The 23,975-nt window shown below is 38.6% G+C and overlaps 2 protein-coding genes across 2 annotated transcripts in view; one reads left to right on the forward strand and one right to left on the reverse strand.

Moving 5' to 3' along the window:
* The first annotated feature begins 2,132 nt into the window (after positions 1-2,132).
* On the forward strand, positions 2,133-12,802 carry LOC117331441. The gene is made up of 6 exons (XM_033890153.1): positions 2,133-2,268; positions 5,214-5,343; positions 5,763-6,004; positions 7,139-7,271; positions 7,753-9,597; positions 10,143-12,802. The coding sequence occupies exons 2-6, from the start codon at positions 5,262-5,264 to the stop codon at positions 10,451-10,453; spliced, it is 2,613 nt and encodes an 870-aa protein (XP_033746044.1). The 5' UTR covers positions 2,133-2,268; positions 5,214-5,261; the 3' UTR covers positions 10,454-12,802.
* A 3,779-nt stretch (positions 12,803-16,581) lies between these two features.
* The window catches only part of LOC117331442 (ubiquitin carboxyl-terminal hydrolase 19-like), a 46,466-nt gene continuing 39,072 nt past the window's right edge, over positions 16,582-23,975 (reverse strand). The window contains exons 24-27 of the mRNA XM_033890154.1: positions 23,319-23,394; positions 22,689-22,841; positions 22,216-22,382; positions 16,582-19,009 (exon numbers count right to left, since the gene is read on the reverse strand). Of these exons, the coding sequence (XP_033746045.1) occupies positions 18,606-19,009; positions 22,216-22,382; positions 22,689-22,841; positions 23,319-23,394 (800 nt within the window). The 3' untranslated portion in view covers positions 16,582-18,605. The remainder of the gene's footprint in view (positions 19,010-22,215; positions 22,383-22,688; positions 22,842-23,318; positions 23,395-23,975) is intronic.

Consider the following 23,975-nt stretch of genomic DNA (forward strand, 5'->3'; position numbering starts at 1 on the left):
TTCTAGAGACAGGAGCCAATCTGCTTTTATTTATGAATTTTATAAATTACTGTATAACACACACCTGGCATTCATACGAAGGAATGCCCCTTTAATAAGGTGTTTTGAAAACGGACAAATAACTAGTTTTTTTACCCATTTTAAATGAAATCGTTAGCTAGTATCAAAAAGATCATCCTAGTTTGATAATGACCTTGAAAAACATGACCAGAGACCTATATCACTATCTCCTTCTATTTTAGGTTTGTTTGTTTGTTTTTGTTTAACGTCCTATTAACAGCCAAGGTCATTTAAGGACGTGCCAGGTTTTGGAAGTGGAGAACAGCTGGAGTACCCGGAGAAAAACCACCGGCCTACGGCCAGTACCGGGCAACTGCCCCACGTGGGTTTCGAACTCGCAACCCAGAGGTTAGTGATAAAGTGTCGGAGCTTTAGGTGTCTGATTTGACTTATGTGGTTTTTACATAAAAAAAAAAAAACTATTTTAAAGTAACATTTGCCCAGAGACCTATATAACTATTATAGGGCTCTGATTAATAAAATGTAACCAGTGACTTACCTTTTGTCCGAGAATAAGCCTATCCGACCACGTACAGGATATTCCTGAAATCGTCCGTACATATAGCCAGTTGTCCGCTGTCTATCCGTCCGATATCAAATATTCCTCTATTTGTGTTTCCTTGAGAAGTACTGTACACATCGTACATCATCCTTATTGCCTAGATGTACACGTAAACAACAACAACAAAAGTAAAAAAAAAAAAAAATTGTCGACTCTTGGACATATATCATAATTGATTTTGACAGGTCGTAGGTCATCTCTGTCTCTTTGGAAAGTCGCACTTATGATTTGACAGAGTGTCTGGTAGGTCAATTATATGGAGGGGTAGAGAAGTGGTCCCAGTACCGTCCCTTGATGCATCCCAGAGTGTTCCTCCTGTGACGTGGTGCCATTACCGTCCCCTGGGGCATCCCAGAGTGTTCCTCCTGTGACGTGGTGCCATTACCGCCCCCTGGGGCATCCCAGAGTGTTCCTCCTGTGACGTGGTACCATTACCGTCCCCTGGGGCATCCCAGAGTGTTCCTCCTGTGATGTGGTACCATAAAGTAGGACCTTGATCCACTGTTGTGTACTATTAAGGGTCATCTATGAATGTACATAGGAGGATAATGTTGAATTTCAAACTCGAATAAATAGCTACGCACAAAAATAGTCATGTAATATTCCCAAATGTTTGTTTGGACATGTATAGTTTCTTACAGTCAGCAATAATTTGCTGCCGATGCTAACAGTTTACTTTATGGTAAGATGTAGGATGGACTAATTCTAAGTCACATAGATGACCAATCATGAAAAATAACCATGCTGTTATGCTAACAAGTGACTTTATCACGGGATAGGAGCATTTGTTTGACCGAATTAGAGTCTATGTACGTATAAACACTTATTTTGTTTTGACATTGAAATGCAAACGGCTGTTGTGAATTATATTACACAAATATGGCATACTAATGAAGGGAGGCACAAATGTGATACAAATGATAAAATTGTAACCTCCTTGAAACATGCAATGTTCGCATGTTTTTTTGAGATTTACAAACAGCTTAACAATTACACATGTCAATAGTATGTCTAGCGGTTTGCCATGATGCATACTAAAAGTTGATAGAGTTACTTCTGTTAAATTGCACCATAGTAGGAATTTATAGACTAGTAAAATATCACGGTTTTTACCGGATTTGCTATTAAGATGTACCGTCGTTCATAGTCAGGAGTAGTTGTAGGATGAAGTGCATAGTTAATTTTTGAGACTGCTCTGTTCTAAAAAAGACAAAGAGGAAAGGAGAAAAAATACTTTTTATTCTACAATTTTGGAGCAAACGGAGCTCGAGGAATGATGTAATAAGTTTATATAGTTTTTCAATTTTTAAACTTTAGCAGGACAAAATGTTTATTGACGGGTATAATCAGGGACGTCCCTGGTATGATGTAGTAAAAAAAAATATATGTACCCATATGTACGTTGACACATGACTTACGCATGCCCGGGGTATTTTTAGTATTTGAGGTAATTCCACAACTTACCTGTGAAGGCGGCGGGGTTGAATTATCGACTATTTTGGACTTCAGCTGTCGGCGTTCATAAAGGTGTAGTAAGTAGGTCATCACAGGTGATATATCAGTGACTTGTAAATATGGCGAGGAGTCTGGGACCACCGTGACAAAGCCGTGGGAATATCTATGAAACTACTTATAAACCAGGAAAGGTGAGTATTGATATGTGAAACTTGTCAAAGAACGGAGAAACGTTCAAAAAGGAACAAAAAATCTTACCGATGACTTATATCTCTGAGACTGATACCTGGTAAACAACTGACGTGATTTTGTCTGTTTGTTATTACTGAATAGGAAATGATCCGAAATGTGGACGGTCATTGTGAACATGTTCTGATCATTTTACTTAAATCATTACAAACTCATAACGTCAAGTTTTACTTAAGGAGTGTCGATGTAAAATTATCTCCCTTCCTTATAAATTAGTTATATATATACAATATAGTTATATTCTCGTACTGAGAGGGACCACGAGGATCATATGGTATTCTTGTCAAATTATGAAAATGACAGTTCATGAGCACAAAGACCAGCTGTCAATCCTTAAGTAACCATTACTGATTTTGCCCAATTGATATATATATTTTTTTAATTCTCTGATGGAACCTTATATGGGTGTAAAAGGAATGGGTTGGTGTGGGTTGTACATATAGTGTTAATTAAATACGGTCTCTGTCACTTACATGTATCTGATGGAGCATGTTTCTTTGGCTATGGAGGTAGAGCTGCATATGTGGCTTATCACGCAGGAGACCCGGTGTCTTGATGGGGATACAGGCGCGGATGCAGGATTTTCGAACGGGGTGGGGGGTCCAGTAATTTAGTGATAATTTGAGCGCCATAGGCGCAAGCCGATTTTTTTTTGTGAGGGGTCTGGGGGCCACTAATATAAGGCCCCCAAAGTCCCCCAGCGGATCCAGGGCAGCACCCTGGAAGGAGGTTCCAAGGGGGTGAAGCCCCCTGTGGAAAATGAATATAGCAAATTTGCAATCATTCGGGATCGTTTTTCTAGAGAGTAAGTTGCACAAATTCATCGATGCATTTAAAGTTATATCTGACGTGATTTCATGTGCTAGAATAATATCGTATAGTTTGTAACTTGCTTGTGTAGAGAAAGTTATTGACTTTTCTTTAATACACCATATTTATAAAGTCAACATGGACTAAAACAAAAATAAAAGACTTTTAAAACATTTTTTTTTCGCTAACGGATCAGAAATCGGAGATCGCAGTGTGTTACGCGTGCGTGACCTTTTATATATATTAAGCTTCAACTTTCTGCCATATTATTTTTCGATTTGATTAAAACATGTTTTATTTGCATCAATATATACAAAAGGATTGGGCAAAGGCTTTCAAACTTATATGAAGCCATTTCCCAATTATATTTATGTTTTTAGATCTACCCACAAATGACAATCACAACATGGGATCATCGCGAGCATACATTAGAGAAAATTTAGATATGAACAACATCCATTTTCAATTTGTTTTGTTGTTTAGGCAGCCGTTGAGATATCCTCAAGAAATATGACAAAACCATCTTTCCCAGGCGTGGATCCAGGATTTTCGAAAGGGGGGGGGGGGGGGGCAGTAATTTAGTGAAAATGCGAGCGCCATAGGCGTGAGCCGAATTTTTTTGGGGGGTCTGGGGGCAGCCAAGGCATTTTTTAGACTAAAAGGGGGGGGGGGGGGGGGGGGGGGGGTCCTAATGGGATATTAATATGATATGACACCAGGTTCTGTTCCTGTCGGGCATTTGGCAGGATTGTGTTTTTCCCTGTTCTTTAACATGAGGTTAAAAAGTGCCAGTGGCAGTCTGGGTATGGGAACAATTGTACGTGTGGGTGGACAGTGGAGGAGAGAGAGGGCTAAAATTAATTGTGGTTAGAAGACAACCCTTTGTACTATATATCAGGTTGGGAACTCTCTTAGAAAGTGGAGACAGTTTCTATTTTGTTATTCTTCTTTGTATTTTACAATTTAGTACCTTATATAAAACATCAATATTTCAGATTTTAATATATTTCATTGAAAACTGTACCTCTTTTGCTTATTATTATTATAAACAACTTTTGTTGGAACATTTTTCTTTTTTTTTCTTTCTGTTTTTCACCTGTCTGAAATCACTGTTTTTCGAAGGGGCAATTGGTTTGGTTTGGTTTATTCTGTTTAACGTCCTATTAACAGCTAAGGTCATTTAAGGACGGCCTCCCGTGAGTGCGACATGCATGCGTGTGGTGAGTGCGTATGTGTGTTTTGGGAGGCTGCGGTATGTTCGTGTTAAGTCTCCTTGTGATAGGCCGGAACTTTTGGCGATTTATAGTGCTACCTCACTGAAGCATACTGCCGAAGACACCCAGCAGCACACCCCACCCGGTCACATTATACTGACAACAGGCGAACCAGTCGTTCCACTCCAAATATGCTGAGCGCTAAGCAGGAGTAGCAACTACCATTTTCAAAGACTCCGGTATGTCTCGGCCAGGGGACAGAACCCAAAGCCTTCCTCACAGCGGCGAACACTCAACTAAAGGCAAAACACAAAACAACCAAGAAATTTGTCAAACAAAAACTGTTCAAACAATTGTTATTTAGAATATGCAAAAGAGGTGAGGTGTAGTTTTCAATAAGATATATCAAAATCTGATATATTGATGTTTTATATTAGGCACACTCACTTTGTTTTAATTGTTGAAAAGTTGATACACACATCACAATCATTCTAAACATTTCTGAAAGACTCATGGCAAAGGTTTTAGTCGAAAAGTCATGCAGGTAGTAGAATTCATCACCCCTATTTAAAGAATTTGTGTAGCCATTCAGCCAACCTGTGATCTGTTCTGTAATGACATTAGACCAGTTACTTGTGATGTGACTATAATCAACAATCTCCTATGGTCATTACACAAATTGTCTGTTTCCTGTACATCTGAAACATTGTCCTGTTACCTGGCGATTGTTACCTATGACAAATAGGGTATCAGGTACATCAGTAACGTTTTCCCCAAATAAACCATACCTATTGTGTGTACAGGTGAGAACAATATGACACTCTAACCATGTCTTTGACCACTTCTCTAATTTTGCTTTTCAGTGCCAGAGCTTTGTAGTCACATGATTAGACCAGTCAATATTTCCAACCATGCCACAGTTTCGTTGGGATGTCCAGCTGCTGATAGCTGTTGGTCTCATTTTGTCTGTAACCTCCTTCAACACCAAGGAAAGTAAGTGAGACTCTCTGGCAATATGATCCCTAATGAGATATATCAGCTGATCTATATTTTATGTGGAATACATCGTATTAGATAAACATGGAATATCAACACATCAGTAGTAAAGTTTTTATATAATTTGTCTCATCCTCAATATTCCAGGAAGTCTGATGTGTAAGGTAGCATACTGCCTTAACTCTACCACAACAAGTCCAATGTGTAAGGTAGCATACTGCCTTAACTCTACCACAACAAGTCCAATGTGTAAGGTAGCATACTGCCTTAACTCTACCACAACAAATGTAACGTGTATTTGGCCTTAACTCTACCACAAGTCTATAATGTGTAAGTTAATATATAAACTTAACTGTAACACAACTACAGATGTAAATTAAAGCAGCATGTAACCTTTGTTTTGACCTTTGTTACAGTTTACATGGACTCAATGTCATCCTGTCCCTCGGAACACACCATCTATGACTTTGATATCGTGATTGGGGCTCACAAATCTGTCACGTCCTCCAACCCTCAGACCAACTGTCAGGTAGTAATAGAGGCGGGTTATACAGACACCTACTTCATGCTGGAGATCATCCAGGAGTCCATCTCTATAGCCGACTGTGGATTTGTACTCAACATATACAATGGAAAGGGCACCAATGGTATCCCACTGGTAAGTTACCTGTAATCCAGTGTCCCACTGGTAAGTTACCTGTAATCTAGTGTCCCACTGGTAAGTTACCTGTTATCTGGTGTCCCACTGGTAAGTTACCTGTGAAATGTGGTGTCCCACTGGTAAGTTACCTGTGATCTAGTGTCCCACTGGTAAGTTACCTGTGATCTGGTTTCCCACTGGTAAGTTACCTGTGAAATGTGGTGTCCCACTGGTAATTCACCTGTGATCTAGTGTCCCACTGGTAAGTTACCTGTGAAATGTGGTGTCCCACTGGTAAGTTACCTGTGATCTAGTGTCCCACTGGTAAGTTACCTGTGATCTGGTATCCCACTGGTAAGTTACCTGTGAAATGTGGTGTCCCACTGGTAAGTTACTTGTGATCTAGTGTCCCACTGGTAAGTTACCTGTGAAATGTGGTGTCCCACTGGTAAGTTACCTGTGATCTAGTGTCCCACTGGTAAGTTACCTGTGATCTGGTGTCCCACTGGTAAGTTACCTGTAATCTGGTGTCCCACTGGTAAGTTACCTGTGATCTGGTGTTCCACTGGTAATTTACCTGTGATCTAGTGTCCCACTGGTAAGTTACCTGTAATCTAGTGTCCCACTGGTAAGTTACCTGTAATCTGGTGTCCCACTGGTAAGTTACCTGTGATTAATGGTGTCCCACTGGTAAGTTACCTGTGATTAATGGTGTCCCACTGGTAAGTTACCTGTGATCTGGTGTCCCACTGGTAAGTTACCTGTAATCTGGTGTCCCACTGGTAAGTTACCTGTGATCTGGTGTCCCACTGGTAAGTAACCTGTGATCTAGTGTCCCACTGGTAAGTTACCTGTAATCTAGTGTCCCACTGGTAAGTTACCTGTTATCTGGTGTCCCACTGGTAAGTTACCTGTGATTAATGGTGTCCCACTGGTAAGTTACCTGTGATTAATGGTGTCCCACTGGTAAGTTACCTGTAATCTGGTGTCCCACTGGTAAGTTACCTATGATTAATGGTGTCCCACTGGTAAGTTACCTGTGATTAATGGTGTCCCACTGGTAAGTTACCTATGATCTGGTGCTGTTATGTTGAATTGCTACTTACCATACTAATAACTGTGATAATGACTTTTGACATGTTGTGTTGACAGAAAAGTTTGTCATGTGGATCACAGAGTACAGGTGTTTTGTACACAAAGGGAAGGATTGCCACCTTTCATCTACGTCAGCCAAGGGACGTATTCCAGCCGACAAATGACTTCAGCCTCAGAATCAAGGCATTCCGTAAGTTTTTAGATTCAGAATCAAGTTGTATCTCACTATTGAGCCTCAAAACCAAGTTAACGTTGAGTCATTATCATTATGTTGAGCTTCAGAATCAAGGTTATCTTGATGTTGAGCTTCAGAATCAAGGTTATCTTAACGTTGAGCTTCAGAATCAAATTATGTCTCCCATTGCAGCCCACTATGTTCTGATCAGTTACTTTCATTTACATTTGTTATTTGATCTGAAATTTGAATCCCTATCTAAATAGTGTTAATGATAACATACCTTTGATGATTCTTATTTCAAACCTTCCACACACTTCTTTATGTACAAGCAGCCACTTCACACCAGAGGATATAATTGACTACCTTCAGAACACTTTGAGCATTTGCTATGTTTTGTAATTAAAACAAGTGAACCTTCCTTTTTTTCTGACTGTAAGTACGTTTTATTTTGTACAACTATTTTTCAAACTTTGATTGACCTATTTCTGTTCAGGAGATCCAAACGCCCCGGAAGTTTTGGAGGGGACATCCCATCTGCCAGTCGGGGCCATCATCGGGATTGTCCTTGCATTAGTGTTACTGATTGCCTTCATCATTCTCCTTTGTTGGTGCTTTAAAATGGGTAAACTGCCCGGTATGGATGGCAGGCCATATAAGCCTCGGCGGAAGACTAGGCAACAGGATCGGTCTGAATCTGGGACCATTAATTCAGGATTTTCTGAAAAGAAAGTGTCAATGGATCCTGCTCGTAACAATAAATTTAACCTGAACAATGAAGTCTTGTGGGATTCATTGACAAATGCATCTCAAAGCTCAATTGCTTCCCTCACTACAGGCGAGCCAACCGGTAAACGTTATGATAAAAATAACATAACAAGGGATGGGACCTCAGGAAGGGCTAGACGGGGGCAGTACAAGGTGACCAACGATTCTGCTGTTCTGGCCGGGAACTTGGCAAAGAGTGGTAATAATGGTGCCATAACAAACAGCCAGGACACAGACATTGACCAGATGTATGAGAACTATTCGGCACCAGCAGCTAGTAGTACAGTCAACAGGCCTGGGCGACAAAGGAGGCCACAGGAGGAAACTGAAGGGCAGAAAGGTCATCCAAAGTCGGCGGTGGTGGAAAAGCCAATTGAAGAAAGACCCAGTCAGTCATCAGATAACAAGAAAGGAGAAGCAGAGGAAAAGCCAAGTGGCATGTTAGCAGAGTTACAGAGGGAACTTAGCAAGAGGAAAAGCATGAGGGAAGGAAAGGGGACAGACACTGCCCCAGGGGGACCATCAGCCAAGCCAACAGGTGCTAAAGCTCTCCTTCCAGAGGAGATGGACTCACTAGATGACACAAAGTTGATGTCTATAGACCAGCAGAGTGAGCCTCTAGAGTCAGATAAGATGTCTAATCCGATGCTAAGTAATGCTAATCCTGCCATTCGTGCCTCTGTCAATGAATTACGTCCTAGGACAGAAGAGTCTCCAAGGACAAAGAAAAAGAAGAAGAGGAGGAAAAGGTCAATCAATGACTCTGGTCCACGGAGGCACAGGAAAGCACCGGATACAGGGGATGAATATGAACCAGATCACCCGACTGGCTATACCACAGAAGAACCGTTGGAGCCACTCTCCAAGATTCCATTGTCAGATCCACTATCATCTCTACCTCTGCCTCCAGAGGCACTGGCACCCGTGTTTGCTACAGACACATCTACACAACCTCATTACTATTCTCAGCCAGATCAGTATGGCTACCAGCCTCAGTTAGCAGACCAGTATGGACAGCCACAGATCATTGGTTACGATGGCTATGGCAATCCAGTATATGGCTATAATAACCAGGCCCCTGGGGGTGGAGTGCCCTATGGCCAGGCTGCTCAACCTACATACTACATGCAACCTGATGGTCAGGTGGTGATGATACCTGCCCCAGGTATGGAGAATCAGCCTTACAATCAAGGTTTACAGATAACAGACTTGGGGTCGCCAGGGGCACCCGGATACACATCAACACCATCAGTCTATGACCCAAACTCTCGTTACCGAAGTCCCAAACATGGTCGAAAGTCCAAACCCATGGGTGCCATGGCAACAGTTCCAGGTGGTCCAACAGGGACAGTTCTAGATGACCCCAACCTCCCTCCCCCAGGAACCACCATGATGAGGACTGGTATTGACCCCGTTAGTGGGGCTCAGGTCAACCAGGTAGTCTGGAGTGATGTTAATCGTGACCCCACCGATCCTGTTGGTGTGGACAATCCCCAAATCACAAGGAAAACCATGGTGAGAGTCACCACAAAAGCTAATGAAGGAGGAGGTGTACCAGATGCTCCTAGTCCAGGTAATCATGTTTATCTACTAGTTTCTACTGCAAATCAAAACTTTACCAATGTCTCGGAAATATTAATGTATTTCTTATTTCAAATTGTGGTTTTCTGATCTATGTTCTTAATATATCAAACATTGATATTCTGGTACTGTAGAGCTGTAAAATTTCACAGAGCTAATATCTCTCATTTGTCCCATTGACAGAGCTAATATCTCTCATTTGTCCCAGTGAAGGGGCTAATATCTCTCATTTGTCCCAGTCAGACCTAGTTTGCGGATAATTTATTCCATGTAAACACGGCTTGTTATTATGAAGTAAACAGTTCCATACATTTCCGTGCATATATTAATATTTGCTGGGTGATCATTTTTTTTATAACTGTGAACATATCAAATGCCCCGTGAATGTTGTATATAATGTCATTCCCTTTATAATGAAGTTAAAATATGTATTGTTACATGGCTACATAATTGATGTAATGTAGCAATCTGAGCATGTTCTGTTTGACCTTGTTTACCATGACCTTCAGATACTGATGTTGTACTGTCTATTTCCAGCGCTACAGCAGATGTCATTCAATGCAGCCCAGCAGCTCAAGTCCGGTGCTGAGCCAGCATTCATGTCCCCATCAAAGGGACAGGTCCAGGGGGGCTCCCTACCCTACATGACTCCTGCCCCTGTATATGCTGCGGAGACTCCAGAACGAGAAAACACTGGTTTTTACACTGGGGTAAAGCCCGGAATCCACGACACGCCTCAGGTACCCTCATCAGGACCTGGGGGTCCACGGGTACACAATGCTCCCCGCGCCAACAACGCGTTTAGGAATAAAATCACTCTCTCCATTGAGGATGAGTCTATGATCTGAAGATCATCAGGGTTTAATTATAGTAACAATTACACAGCTCATTTGAGATATAGACTTTGTACTAGGGTTCATTTACATGTGACATGTTGATGTCCTTGTGTAGCCTTAGGGTTCATTCATCTGTGATATGTTATAATAGCTTCTGTACAGCACTAGAACTCGACCATCTGTGACATGATATAAAAGCTTCTGTACAGCACCAGAACTCGATCATCTGTGACATGATATGATAGCTTCTGTACAGCACTAGAACTTGATCATCTGTGACATGATATAATAGCTTCTGTACAGCACGAGAACTCGATCATCTGTGACATGCTGAATTATGTACAGCATCATATAATTATCAGTATGATTATAAATGTGCTGACAAATGTTTTGTAAATTAATCTTTTGATATGTAATGTTTACATTAGTTCAAATGTATATATTGACACCAGTCCTATGCATATTTAAGCACATTCTATTAATGTGTATTCATTTACGCCCTACAGCAAACCTTCAACTGCTGACCTCCTTAAACATTAGTATTACTTCTTGCCCAGTGTTGCCACTTTTTCCAATTATCCAATTTTTTTATTTTAGACCGTTCAGTGTTATTAAGCTAGTGGACCTGTTTGGTTTTCAAATAACCAACATTTTAGATTAATCAAGACCCAAATGACCCTGATTTTAAACTCTGTTTGGAATGTCCGAAAATTTATCCATATTTACGTAAGTCAACCTTAACTTAATGAAACTGACCTGCACCCCTATAAGTCCACCCTTACGTAATGAATCTGACCAACACCCCTACAAGTCCACCCTTACGTAATGAATCTGGCCTAAACCCCGTTAAGTCCACCCTTACGTAATGAATCTGACCAACACCCCTATAAGTCCACCCTTACGTAATGAATCTGACCAACACCCCTATAAGTCCACCCTTACGTAATGAATCAGACTTATACCCCTATAGTCCACCTTTACATAATGAAACTGACCTATACCCCTCTAGTCCACCTTTACATAATGAAACTGACCTATACCCCTCTAAGTGCATTTCTCATGTTTCTTTGCACAGCGATTGTTTTTATGATTAAATATATCAATGGTATTTTGTTTAATTTGAAAATTTGAAAGTAATTCATCAATATTAAACTTTTAAGTATTTTGAGATAACTAACATTTGAGCAGATTTTTTCTGAAGAAAGATGTGTTAGCTTATATGTCTTAAATAGTGGAGTAACAAATTGTTTTAGACATGATGAATTACTGGGTTACTGTCTACACTACTCCATCGATAGACAGGAGTAAGTAACTACAACAGGTAGAGACAGTACACTGATAATGAACTGAAACAGCTGGACAATATGTGACATTAAAAGTCTGGTCGACATGTATGTACATAGCCTCGGGGTATACCGTTAACATGTTTTTGGCTGACATGTACAAAATACATTGTATAGCCTTGGGGTAGGTCATCATTCTATCAATAACCATGCACAGCATATGGAAAATTTACAGTAATCATTTAGATATGTGCACCTAGTCCTCCAAACTTTAAATATCAGTAGATATAGATCCCAGAATTATTTAAGTTTACTGGTATGTGGAGTACACCAAAATAGAAGTGTTTCAAAATTCAGTTCTTGTGAATTAAAAAAATAAGCAAGAAGAAAAAAAATCACTTTTGCAGGATGTAAATTAGAAACTACTGAATATTTTTTTCTGAGAAAGTTTTTTGACAACTTGTGTTATAGAATTTCAGTTTGAGTACCTGGCAAAACTCACCTAAGATAGATTACGGAATAACTTGTCTACTTGCTCATATATACACTGTGTAAGAGATTTTTGTTTCAATTTTACTTATTCTGTGAATGCATGAGTATATCTTCTTTATATTACATGTACCTACAAATATCTGTTAATACTGTGATGATTAGGAAGTGTGCACTGCAATAAAGTTGTCAAGATAAGGAGTACCGCCCAGTCACACAACAGTTTGTACTTTTACTGTGATTAGTTACTAGTCAGATATTTTTATGGCTCAATCGTATTTGTAAAGTCTGATAGCAGCATAATGGATAAAATGTTAATGTAAAACCATTTACATTTTATCACTTTACTTGTTATTGATAAAATTTTAATGATATATTGAAAATTTAAACTAACATCACCTAAATTGTATTTTTACTAGTAATTTCTAGTTTTCATATATTGGAACAATTTTTAAATGGGAGGTGAGGAGAGGATTTATAATTAATCATCAGTGGAAGGTAACAAAGTTTCATGATCATCTTGGTTAATGATTGTAGGACATCCAGTTAAATTCACATCTACTCTATATAATATACCTTCAACACATTTTTAGCCCACCATCATCAGATGGTGGGCTGTTCAAATCGCCCTGCGTCCGTGGTCCGTGGTCCGTCCGTCTGTCCGTCCCTCCGTCCGTAAACAATTCTTGTTATCGCTATTTCTGAGAAAGTGCTGAAGGGATCTTTCTCAAATTTCATATGAAGGTTCCCCTTGGTGCCTAGTTATGCATATTGCATTTTGAGACCAATCGGATAACAACATGGCCGACAGGCAGCCATCTTGGATTTTGACAATTGAAGTTTGTTATCGCTATTTCTGAGAAAGTACTGAAGGAATCTTTCTCAAATTTCATATGTAGGTTCCCCTTGGTGCCTAGTTATGCATATTGCGATTTGAGACCAATCAGAAAACAAAATGGCCGACAGGCAGCCATCTTGGATTTTGACAATTGAAGTTTGTTATCGCTATTTCTGAGAAAGTACTGAAGGGTTCTTTCTCAAATTTCATATGAAGGTTCCCCTTGGTGCCTAGTTATGCATATTGCATTTTGAGACCAATCGGATAACAACATGGCCGACAGGCAGCCATCTTGGATTTTGACGATTGAAGTTTGTTATCGCTATTTCTGAGAAAGTACTGAAGGGATCTTTCTCAAATTTCATATGAAGGTTCCCCTTGGTGCCTAGTTATGCATATTGCGTTTTAAGACAAATCGGATAACAAAATGGCCGACAGGCAGCCATCTTGGATTTTGACAATTGAAGTTTGTTATCGCTATTTCTGAGAAAGTACTGAAGGGATCTTTCTCAAATTTCATATGTAGGTTCCCCTTGGTGCCTAGTTATGCTTATTGCGATTTGAGATCAATCGGAAAACAACATGGCCGACAGGCAGCCATCTTGGATTTTGACAATTGAAGTTTGTTATCACTATTTCTGAGAAAGTACTGAATGGATCTTTCTCAAATTTCATATGTAGGTTTCCCTTGGTGCCTAGTTATGCATTTTGCTTTTTGTGACCAATCCGAAAACAACATGGCCGACAGGCAGCCATCTTGGATTTTGACAATTGAAGTTTGTTATCGCTATTTCTGAGAATGTACTGAATGGATCTTTCTGAAATTTCATATGTAGGTTTCCCTTGGTGCCTAGTTATGCATATTGCGTTTTGAGACCAATCAGAAAACAACATGGCCGACAGGCAGCCATCTTGGATTTTGACAATTGAAGTTTGTTATCGCTATTTCTGAGAAAGTACTGAATGGATCTTTCTCAAATTTCATATGGAGGTTCCCCTTGGTGCGTCGTTATGCTAATTGCATTTTGAGATCAATTGGAAAACAATATGGCCGACAGACCGCCATCTTGGATTTTGACAATTGAAGTTTGTTATCTCTATTTCTCAAAGTACTGAATGGATCTTTCTCAAATTTCATAAGTAGGTTCCCCTTGGTCCCTTGTATTGCATTTTTGGACCAGTCTGTCCTGAAAACAACCTGGCAAACAAACAGCCATTATCGTTAAATCTCAAATTTCTTATATAGCTAGGATTCCCTTATTTGAAAAGTACTGGAGGGATGTCTCAATTTGCACAGATTAGTAAAATGAAGGGAAAAGTAGAGAAAAGATCAATCTGACATGGAACCTATGAAGATCATTCAATGGTGGGCGCCAAGATCCCTCTGGGATCTCTTGTAAATGTTGTAAATTAGAATGTAACAATTTTTGTATGTTAAGCTCATGTTCATTTATTACCTGTTCAATTATTCAGTAATTATTCAATTTCATGAGTAAAACTCATTAATTTTAAATACACAATGTATGTTGATTTTTGTTGTCAAATGTCACTGCAATAATTTTAATAAGAGGATGTCTAAAGGTTTAAATCCAATTTATCACTTTTTTTTCATTGAACAATTTTAAACCAAATTTTCCAAACTTAATGTTGATTTGTAAATCTCATCAAATATATATTTATACACATCTTATGTTATAAGTGAGAAAGTTGGGAGTGACATAAATATCACTTTTATATTGTAGCAGTTTTTTTTTATAAATGATAGAATCAAAATAAACATAATAATTCCTATATAAAAGTGTTTTGTTATACAGAGATATATTATACAAATATATCATGGGTGTCTGTGCAATAGTCAAGAATATTTGGTCATGAGGTTTTTGGTTTTGTTTCTTGTTTGATTCCTTTTGTTTAATGTCCTATTAACAGCCAGGGTCATTTAAGGACGTGCCAGGTTTTGGAGGTTGAGGAAAGCCGGAGTACCTGGAGAAAAAAACACAGGCCTACTGTCAATACCTGGCAACTGCCCCATGTAGGTTCAAACTCACAACCCAGAGGTGGAGGGCTAGTGATTAAGTGTCAAGACACCTTAACCACTCGGCCACCGCAGCCCCTGACATGAGGTAGGCCTACTGGTAATCGACCGATGTTTGCACAAGGCCGAAAGCCAAGTGCAATAAAATATCGGTCAATTACCAGTACTGAGGGTAAAATATTCTGGACTGTTGCACAAAAACCCATGATATACTTGTTTTATTACATAATCACTTAAACACACTTGGAATCACTGAAATCTCGACTTTCCTGTAGGCCTAGAAGCCACCATGACCGTCGTCTAGCAGTGTTGATATCCAAGTGACTTGGACGCTTGAAAGGGTAGGACTAAATTTTGAAACATCACAGGTGTTCAATAGTTCCCACATGACCAAATTCTGCAATAGCACAGGTGTTCAATAGTTCGCAAGTAACTGCAATAGTCATTTTAGCAATGCAACAGTTCAAAATATAGGTTATGCATATAGTAAAGGAAAATCAAATGCATTAGGTAAACCTATACCTATGAAACATGACTATACATTTTACCAGTCATATTTTCCTTACTTATAGATGTGCAACCATTTAGGTTTGGTTGAGTGGCACAGAGGTAACACTTGCCTTTCAGCTAGGCCACATGGGTTTTCTCTGGTTACTATGGTTTCCTCCCACATGAAGACCTTTGCAAGTTTCCATCGTGGCCAACAAGAGCGATTAATATAAGTTGATAAGCAACATGTTTTCAAATTTTACATGTACAACCAACGATAGCAGATCTCACTGGTAGCACAAAGCAACCATTGCAAAATGCTTGAAACTGATTATTACAGGATATACAATATCTTTTAAAGCAAAATTAATGCATTTTAAACACAAATGAGTAAATTTTCTGCTAGGAAGTTCTAGTAAAGATGACACTCATCTTCGACTTATGAGGCTAATCCCTTGCAAAGTACCATTAACCTGGGTCTTCAGGAACTGGAGAAGATCCTTAAAGTACTTATTGTTCAATCGAGTTAACCTCCGACCCTTGAAGCCAGTGCTCAAAGTTAATTGACTTTTGATATAAACAATATTACATTTTTCTTGTTAAAAAACATGGAAATTGAAATCAAAATTAAAAGTCAACAGACTAAAGTTCAGTTATAAAATGTCTTCACATTTAATTTCATTTATTGTGACAAAATTATAGCGAGATCAAACAAGAGCTCTGCAAGCGGGAGCATGATACGGCTGTCCTTGGAAAAGCTACCATAGGGAAATGTAGTGTCTTTGATGGGCGTGTAAAAAAAAACTAATGTATGTTGAACATAATTGCTTCTTGTTGTAATCAAAATCTTAGAGGAATTGAATAAGAAATAGAAAACTTCTTGCATTTTCTACACAATACCCTTATTTGGCAATAAAAGGGGCATAACTCTGGTAAAAATAATCACACACAGTGTATGCCATATTACAACCTGTCGTTGACCGGCGTATAAAAACAACAAACCCACTTTGTTAAGACAATGTAAAGCGTTTTATTCACATATCACACGTAAAAGAGGAATTGAAGTCAGTAACAAAATGACATATTGGTTTATTATAACAAGTGGTACATCATCTTTTTCCAACGAAATAACAGTAAAAATATCTCAGGTTTCCCCAACAGACCAAGTATAACACTAAAAGAACCTACAGACAAAATCACAAAAGCAGGGACAACAACTCACAGAACACCTGGTTTTATGCTCGGTCTCTCTTAATTTTCTTTAAACATCCTATCACAATTGTCATTAAAGGACATTATATTTTACTTCTTAAATGAGAGTAACAGTATGGCTATGCTAGAGTTGTGCCCCTTATCGAGAAATACCTGGAGACACGACCATTTCTATTATAAATTGTATAGTTTTGCTAACTAGCCTGCTTATTCTGGACTGTCTCACCTTGGCCAATACACACCTGATGTAGTGCCTATGATAGATTAATTGGCAGAGCATCAAACTATAGCTTATTTAACCTCAGGTTACAATCCCTACCCAGGGTGGTTTGTTTCTCAAAGAAGCCGAGATGAAGTTTGTCTTGTGATGTTTTGGGTAAGACACTCTACCCAAATTGCTCTTGATAGCATGCGATATACTTCCTGTTTGTTCTTCAGCGTGGTAGCCACCAGCTACTGACTGATCTGCCTAAAAATAACCCTGGCCGTCAATGAGGCGATAAACCTAGCGAACAAATTTCACAACCACATCAATATCATATCAAATTAAAATAAACTGTCCAATGTATTGAAGCAGCTTCCTTGTTATCCGTTGTTAACATTACGTAATTGACACTCCTAGTAATCTGCCATTTACATAATTCATACTTTTTAATTTTATGCTCAAAGAGTCTTGAAATATTTTAGAAAATTTGTTCAGACAAAATTAACCATGGAATGCACAGTTGACAATAAAATCAAATCTTAATGAAAATATCTAGTGTGAATTAAACAGATTTGAATATGGGACATTGAACAGGATAGATAAGTCATATATTCCTCTTAAATATCACATCATATAGTAAATAGGCTTAAATAAGAACATCTTGTCAGATATAACATAAGAGGTATTGAGATCACAGTTGATACTACAAACAAGGTCCTATCTAATGGTGTATAACACACAACTTGAGTGTTAATGATGAGACAGTGAAGTCATATGAAGGTTATGATGTGAAAATGTACTATCATGTCCATGGTAGTCATCTATATGGACTTGGGAATTATACTTAATGTTACTTTCACAAGCATAGCTGCATCTTCCCTGGAGAGGGGAGTATCTATATGTAACCCTGGTAAATACTAGTCGCAATCTACCATTTGGCTAACAAATTATTTTTATTTAGCTTGATCTGTTCAGCGTAAGACTAGTACACCAGATGTCCCGTGTTTGATCCCCAGTGGAGGCATTGAAATAAATCTAATTATGACCTCTCCTACATATATGTATGTCTTGTTTCCTGCAAAAGTTTCCCTGAATATGGCTTAGTTATGTTTGGATTCCAATGTCATAATTATGCACTAAATTTAACAAAATAATAGGATTTACTCAATGATGTTTGAGATTTAATCAATCATTGAAAAAAGGAAATATCACATGAATCACAAGGGATGTCTACTATGAGTAGGGCATAAAATGATGTAAAAGTTTGATAAACATTTCTCCAGCTGAAAAGGTAACAACAATATAATCTACAATTTAGCATTAATATGAAGGAGAATCTTTAAAAATATCAAACTTGATGACTTTAAGAAATAATAAGTATCACAATAGACTTGCTTCCAAGACAGCTATAGATTATATATCACACGTGTCCTATATTGATGGTCTAACAAGAACATACTAAGTATGTACAACATTATAACCTTCCAATCACCATACATCAAACTTACACACAACTCGATAATGTCCTAAAGATAAATTAGTCTTAATTTAGAAACACACAATATCATTCAAATGCCCTTAAAATATTATCAAGGCAACCTCTGACATCACAGCTAGTCGACAGCCTCCATGTCCATGTAACCAAGATCAACAGGGCTGCGGTATGTACTTGTCTGAGCCTGTTCCCTGTCCTCATCATCACTTTCCTCGGGGTCATCGCCCTGAGGGTGGGAGTATCGATTGTCCAGTGTAGCCTCTGTCACACCTGGTGTGGTTTTCCCTGAGTGAGACCCCCCGATATTGTCTATTGAGTCTGTAGCATTGCCTGTATTGTTTGTCTCCCTTGAGGGGGAAGGTTCTGATTGATGACTGTCCTCGGTGTCCTCTACTGGGGACACTTCTTTGGAGATTGAAAATATATCACGTCTGCGGTAGAACAAAAGGTATGCTCCTCTAGTCATAATGTTTTTCTCATTGCTAACAGATGTAACCCTGCTGTCATCACACAGTCGCCAATCTGTCGAGGGGGAAAAAACACAACCAAATATTACCAACATTTAACATAGATATAATTCTAATTCGGAATGGTTCAAACAAGGACAAAATCTGAAAAGAACAGAAGGCCCAGAGGGCCCTTTCTCGCTCACCTGGATATTTCAGTAATTATGGCAAAACAAATATTTTCCTACTTTTGAACTGCCTCTCCCAGCAATGGTTCAAAACACACAACAAATCCTGTCATTCTTGAAAAAGAAAAAGGATCTTCAAGTTTATTTATTTATCAATTTTTTTTCTTTCTTTGCTGTATTTCCCCTATTGGGCTCCCTTTCTCCAGCCCCAAAAGAGCAATATCCTTCATTTATTACATTTATTTATAATAGATCTCATTACGCTCCAGACCAAATTTCATCAAAATCCATTTGGTTGCTCAGGACTAGTAGTAATTTAAAAGATTTACCGCAATTTCCCCTATTGGGCCCAGACCCTCTTACCCAAAGGGAACAACATCCTCCATTTATAAGACATCATATTTTCTTTACCCAATAATGCTCCTAACCAAATTTCATCGAAATCCATTCAGGTTAAGTAGAAATTTAACCTCAATTTCCCCTATTGGGCCCCGCCCTCTGGCCTCAGGGGAGCCCCACTCTCCTTTAATTCAACATTAGATCACTTTTGCCTAATAATGCTCCATTGGAACCATCCCTCCAGCCCAGGGGAGCCACACCCTCCATAATTACAATGTTATGTCGACTCTGCCCAATAATGCTCCAGAACAATTTCATCAAAATCAATTCAGGTGTTAAGGACAAGTATGGATTTAAAGGAAATGTTGATGGACGAAGGACAGACTGAAGACAGACGTGCACCATTGCAAAAGCTCACCAGCGCTTTGGGCTAAAAACAGATTTGCACCATAAACACCCAAACAACAAGATATAAACAAATAATGCTTAGCTGACATTGTACATGATATCATTGGCTTAGCTGACGTGGTACATGGTATAATTGGCTTAGCTGATATACATGGTACATGGTATAATTAGCCTAGCTGATGTACATGGTACATGGTATAATTGACTTAGCTGATATACGTAGTACATGGTATAATTAGCTTAGCTGATATACATAGTACATGGTATAATTGGCTTAGCTGATGTACATGGTACATGGTATAATTGACTTAGCTGATATACATGGTACATGGTATAATTGACTTAGCTGATATACATGGTACATGGTATAATTAGCTTAGCTGATATACATAGTACATGGTATAATTGGCTTAGCTGATGTACATGGTACATGGTATAATTGACTTAGCTGATATACGTGGTACATGGTATCATTAGCTTAGCTGATATACATGGTACATGGTATAATTAGCTTAGCTGATATACATAGTACATGGTATAATTGACTTAGCTGATATACATGGTACATGGTATCATTAGCCTAGCTGATATACATGGTACATGGTACAGTGGACCCGCGATAATCCGGACGCCGATAGTCCGGAAAACTCACAGTCTGGACGGAAATGCACGGGAACGGATTTCCGTAACGTTATTTGTACTCACCAGTCCGGAAATTTGGATTCCGATTCCGGAAGCCAATTTTGGGAACGGAACATACTTTTCATTAGTAAATTTCCCTCAATAATCCGGACAATTTTTTCACCACGAGGAGAAAAAAATGTCGGGGCAAGTCACCCGTGTCGACAGCTGTACAAAACTATCGCTTGACACTGTGGGTAGTCATAGCGACCGCTGCCAGGTCATAGCCCCGGGTGTTTACCTGTGTTACAATGTGTAGCTTTTGTTTTTATAACGGTACATTGCTTTTTCTCTACGACCTAAATGTTACAGAATTTATGCACAATCATACATTACGTGATACGATAATTAATTAATCTCAAATACATGTAATAAATTTATGATCGGTAATTAAACACGGATATCGGCTTTGTAACACCGTTACGTGAATCAACGACTCATTGAAAGATGCATGTTATTAATTACATACAAATTTACGTATTAAGCAGTGATCACAAGAGCTGGGTTGATTACACACAAATTAGTCAAAAGTCGTCTGATACTTAACTAAGCGTCACATTGTTAAGTGAATACGGGTTTAATAATTATTGGACATCTTGGGTAGTTCTCGCTGGTGTCGCGTACTTTTAAATAGATAGCTTGGGGTTTCTGGTACGTAAAAATCATTAAAAAAAAACATGGACTGACGGTAAGTTGTAAAATCCGGGTATTTTATTTAAGGTATTTAACGTTTGTAATTTCTACTTGTTTGTGAACCACCGGGACGTGACACATGTGTGTTGTTTGTAGGTCACATATGCCCGCTATAAATAAAACAACTTTCACTTTACATGTTCTTTTAAAAACATAGTTTATTTTTTACTTTCTACAAAATAAAACAAGAATTATATCAGAAACATAAGTATATTTATTGTTAAAAAGTCTGACAATTAGACGTGTTTATGAAACGTCCCGGATTGTATATAATCAAGGGAGATAACTCTTACACGACAATGGTACACGAAATTCGGCAGTCCGGAAAACTCGTAATCCGGACGGTTTGGACTGGGAACGAAGGTGTTCGGATTATCGAGGGTCCACTGTATAATTAGCTTAGCTGATATACATAGTACATGGTATCATTAGCCTAGCTGATATACATGGTACATGGTATAATTGGCTTAGCTGATATACATGGTACATGGTATCATTAGCCTAGCTGATATACATAGTACATGGTATAATTGACTTAGCTGATGTACATGGTACATGGTATAATGGGCTTAGCTGATCTACATGGTACATGGTATCATTAGCCTAGCTGATATACATGGTACATGGTATCATTAGCCTAGCTGATATACATGGTACATGGTATCATTAGCTTAGCTGATCTACATGGTACATGGTATCATTGACTTAGCTGATATACATGGTACATGGTATCATTAGCCTAGCTGATATACATGGTACATGGTATCATTGGCTTAGCTGACGTGGTACATGGTATCATTGGCTTAGCTGACGTGGTACATGGTATCATTAGCCTAGCTGATGTACATGGTACATGGTATCATTGGCTTAGCTGATGTACATGGTATAATTGGCCTAGCTGATCTACATGGTACATGGTATAATTGGCTTAGCTGATATACATGGTACATGGTGTAATTGATAGATTACTCACCCACGTCATTCTTACTGGTGTCTGTGAGATCTGCACACCTGACAAACGCTGTATAGTGACCACCCAGAATACCTCCATAGTGGTTTACCACAGCATACAGATCATAGACGGGCGGAGGCTCATTCTTCGGCCGAGCACCAATGTAGAACTGTGATAGGTCAAGTCCTCTGTGGTATGTAAAATCAGTTAACAATCAACATTTACAATCTCATAATCCTATGGTGAAACTGACATGCCACATAAATAGTACTCTACCTATATCTTAAAATGGCAATATCAGAGAAATGGTGCAAAAAACAAATTCTAAACCAGGATACTATAGTGAGTGAAGGAATGAAAGAAATGGTTAACATAAGCTCTCTGTATATGTATAGGAGTATAATCAGATTGTAGATGACTTGTCTACTGGTATAGATGTATCATTCCAGAAATCGTACAGTACTTTGCTATCAATAGAATCATTACAGACATACCTAACAGGGAACTCCACCATTTTGTCAATTTTGTCACGCCAGATGAAGTTGCGGAATGAGAAGCGTTTGAGTTGTATGATGAGTGTATGTGGAAGTCTCCAGATGGACATTTGTTTAGTGGCCTCCCGATGCTCCTTACACCTCGGACAGTACCTGTAGCAAGTAATGACATAAGCATGGTCTTAAAACACATTGTAGCAACCAATTTGGTATGGTTGAAGAATGATTTTACTTTGAAGTTGGAAGAAATGTTAGTTATATGATAATACAAGAGCAATAGTAAACATTCCTTGTACTCAAATCAACTTAACATATCAATAAGTTTACACATATCTTCTGAGACATTTAATGATGGAAATCTCTGCTGGTGTATTTTGTATTTTGTACAATTATCCAAATTCAGTGTTCTTTCTTTGCGTATCTTTACATTGTTCATTAGAACTTCAGATTTTTCTAATTTTCCTTCTAAATTTGAATATGGCTGTATAATGCATTCTATAAGTTATTTTACCTCATGATAGTAATGACCTTGAACCTTGACTCATTCACCTACGACAACCACAGATAATTCCCCAGCTGTGACAGGAGATACATTATAATACTAACCAATCACTAAGATAAGCTACTTACCAAGCCTCCTCTGGACTGAGGACCTCTGGCTCCGTGAATAAGTCCAGACATTGAGTGATGGTGATGTTGCTGTTCTCTGTAAATGTAATTCACTATGGTAAATAATGAAACTAACAATATCCAGAGATAATGAAACTAACAATATCCAGAGACCTCTTATAAAACAGTTGAAGTGACACTGTGAGAATTAGGACTACAATACATGTAGTTTGTCTTCCATATGTGTTTATTTTATACCAAGATGATTCAACAATAAAGTATTTTGGATATAGAAGCATTCAGATTAACGAATTCCCAATGTTTGCAAGAAGTAGCTGGATTACACAATTGTTTAACATCCTATCAACAGCTCTGGTAATTCAAGGACATCTTCTCCTCTATGTGAGCTGTATGTATGTGGTGTGTGATGAGTGTTTTTTGAGGCTGCAGTACGTTTGTCTCCTTATGATGGTATGAAACTGATGCCAACTTTATAGTGTTACCTCAATGAAGTATGCTGCCAAAGACACCATATGCTGCCTGACAATGGGTGAACCAATCATCGAACACCTAAATTGCCAAGCCTTAAGTAGCAGCAACTACCATTTTTAGAGACGTTGGTATGTCTCGGCCAGGGGGCAGATCCCTAAGCCTTCATCATATGAAAAAAATGCTCCA

Source organism: Pecten maximus, chromosome 7 (assembly GCF_902652985.1).
Source record: "Pecten maximus chromosome 7, xPecMax1.1, whole genome shotgun sequence".
NCBI lineage: Eukaryota > Metazoa > Mollusca > Bivalvia > Pectinida > Pectinidae > Pecten > Pecten maximus.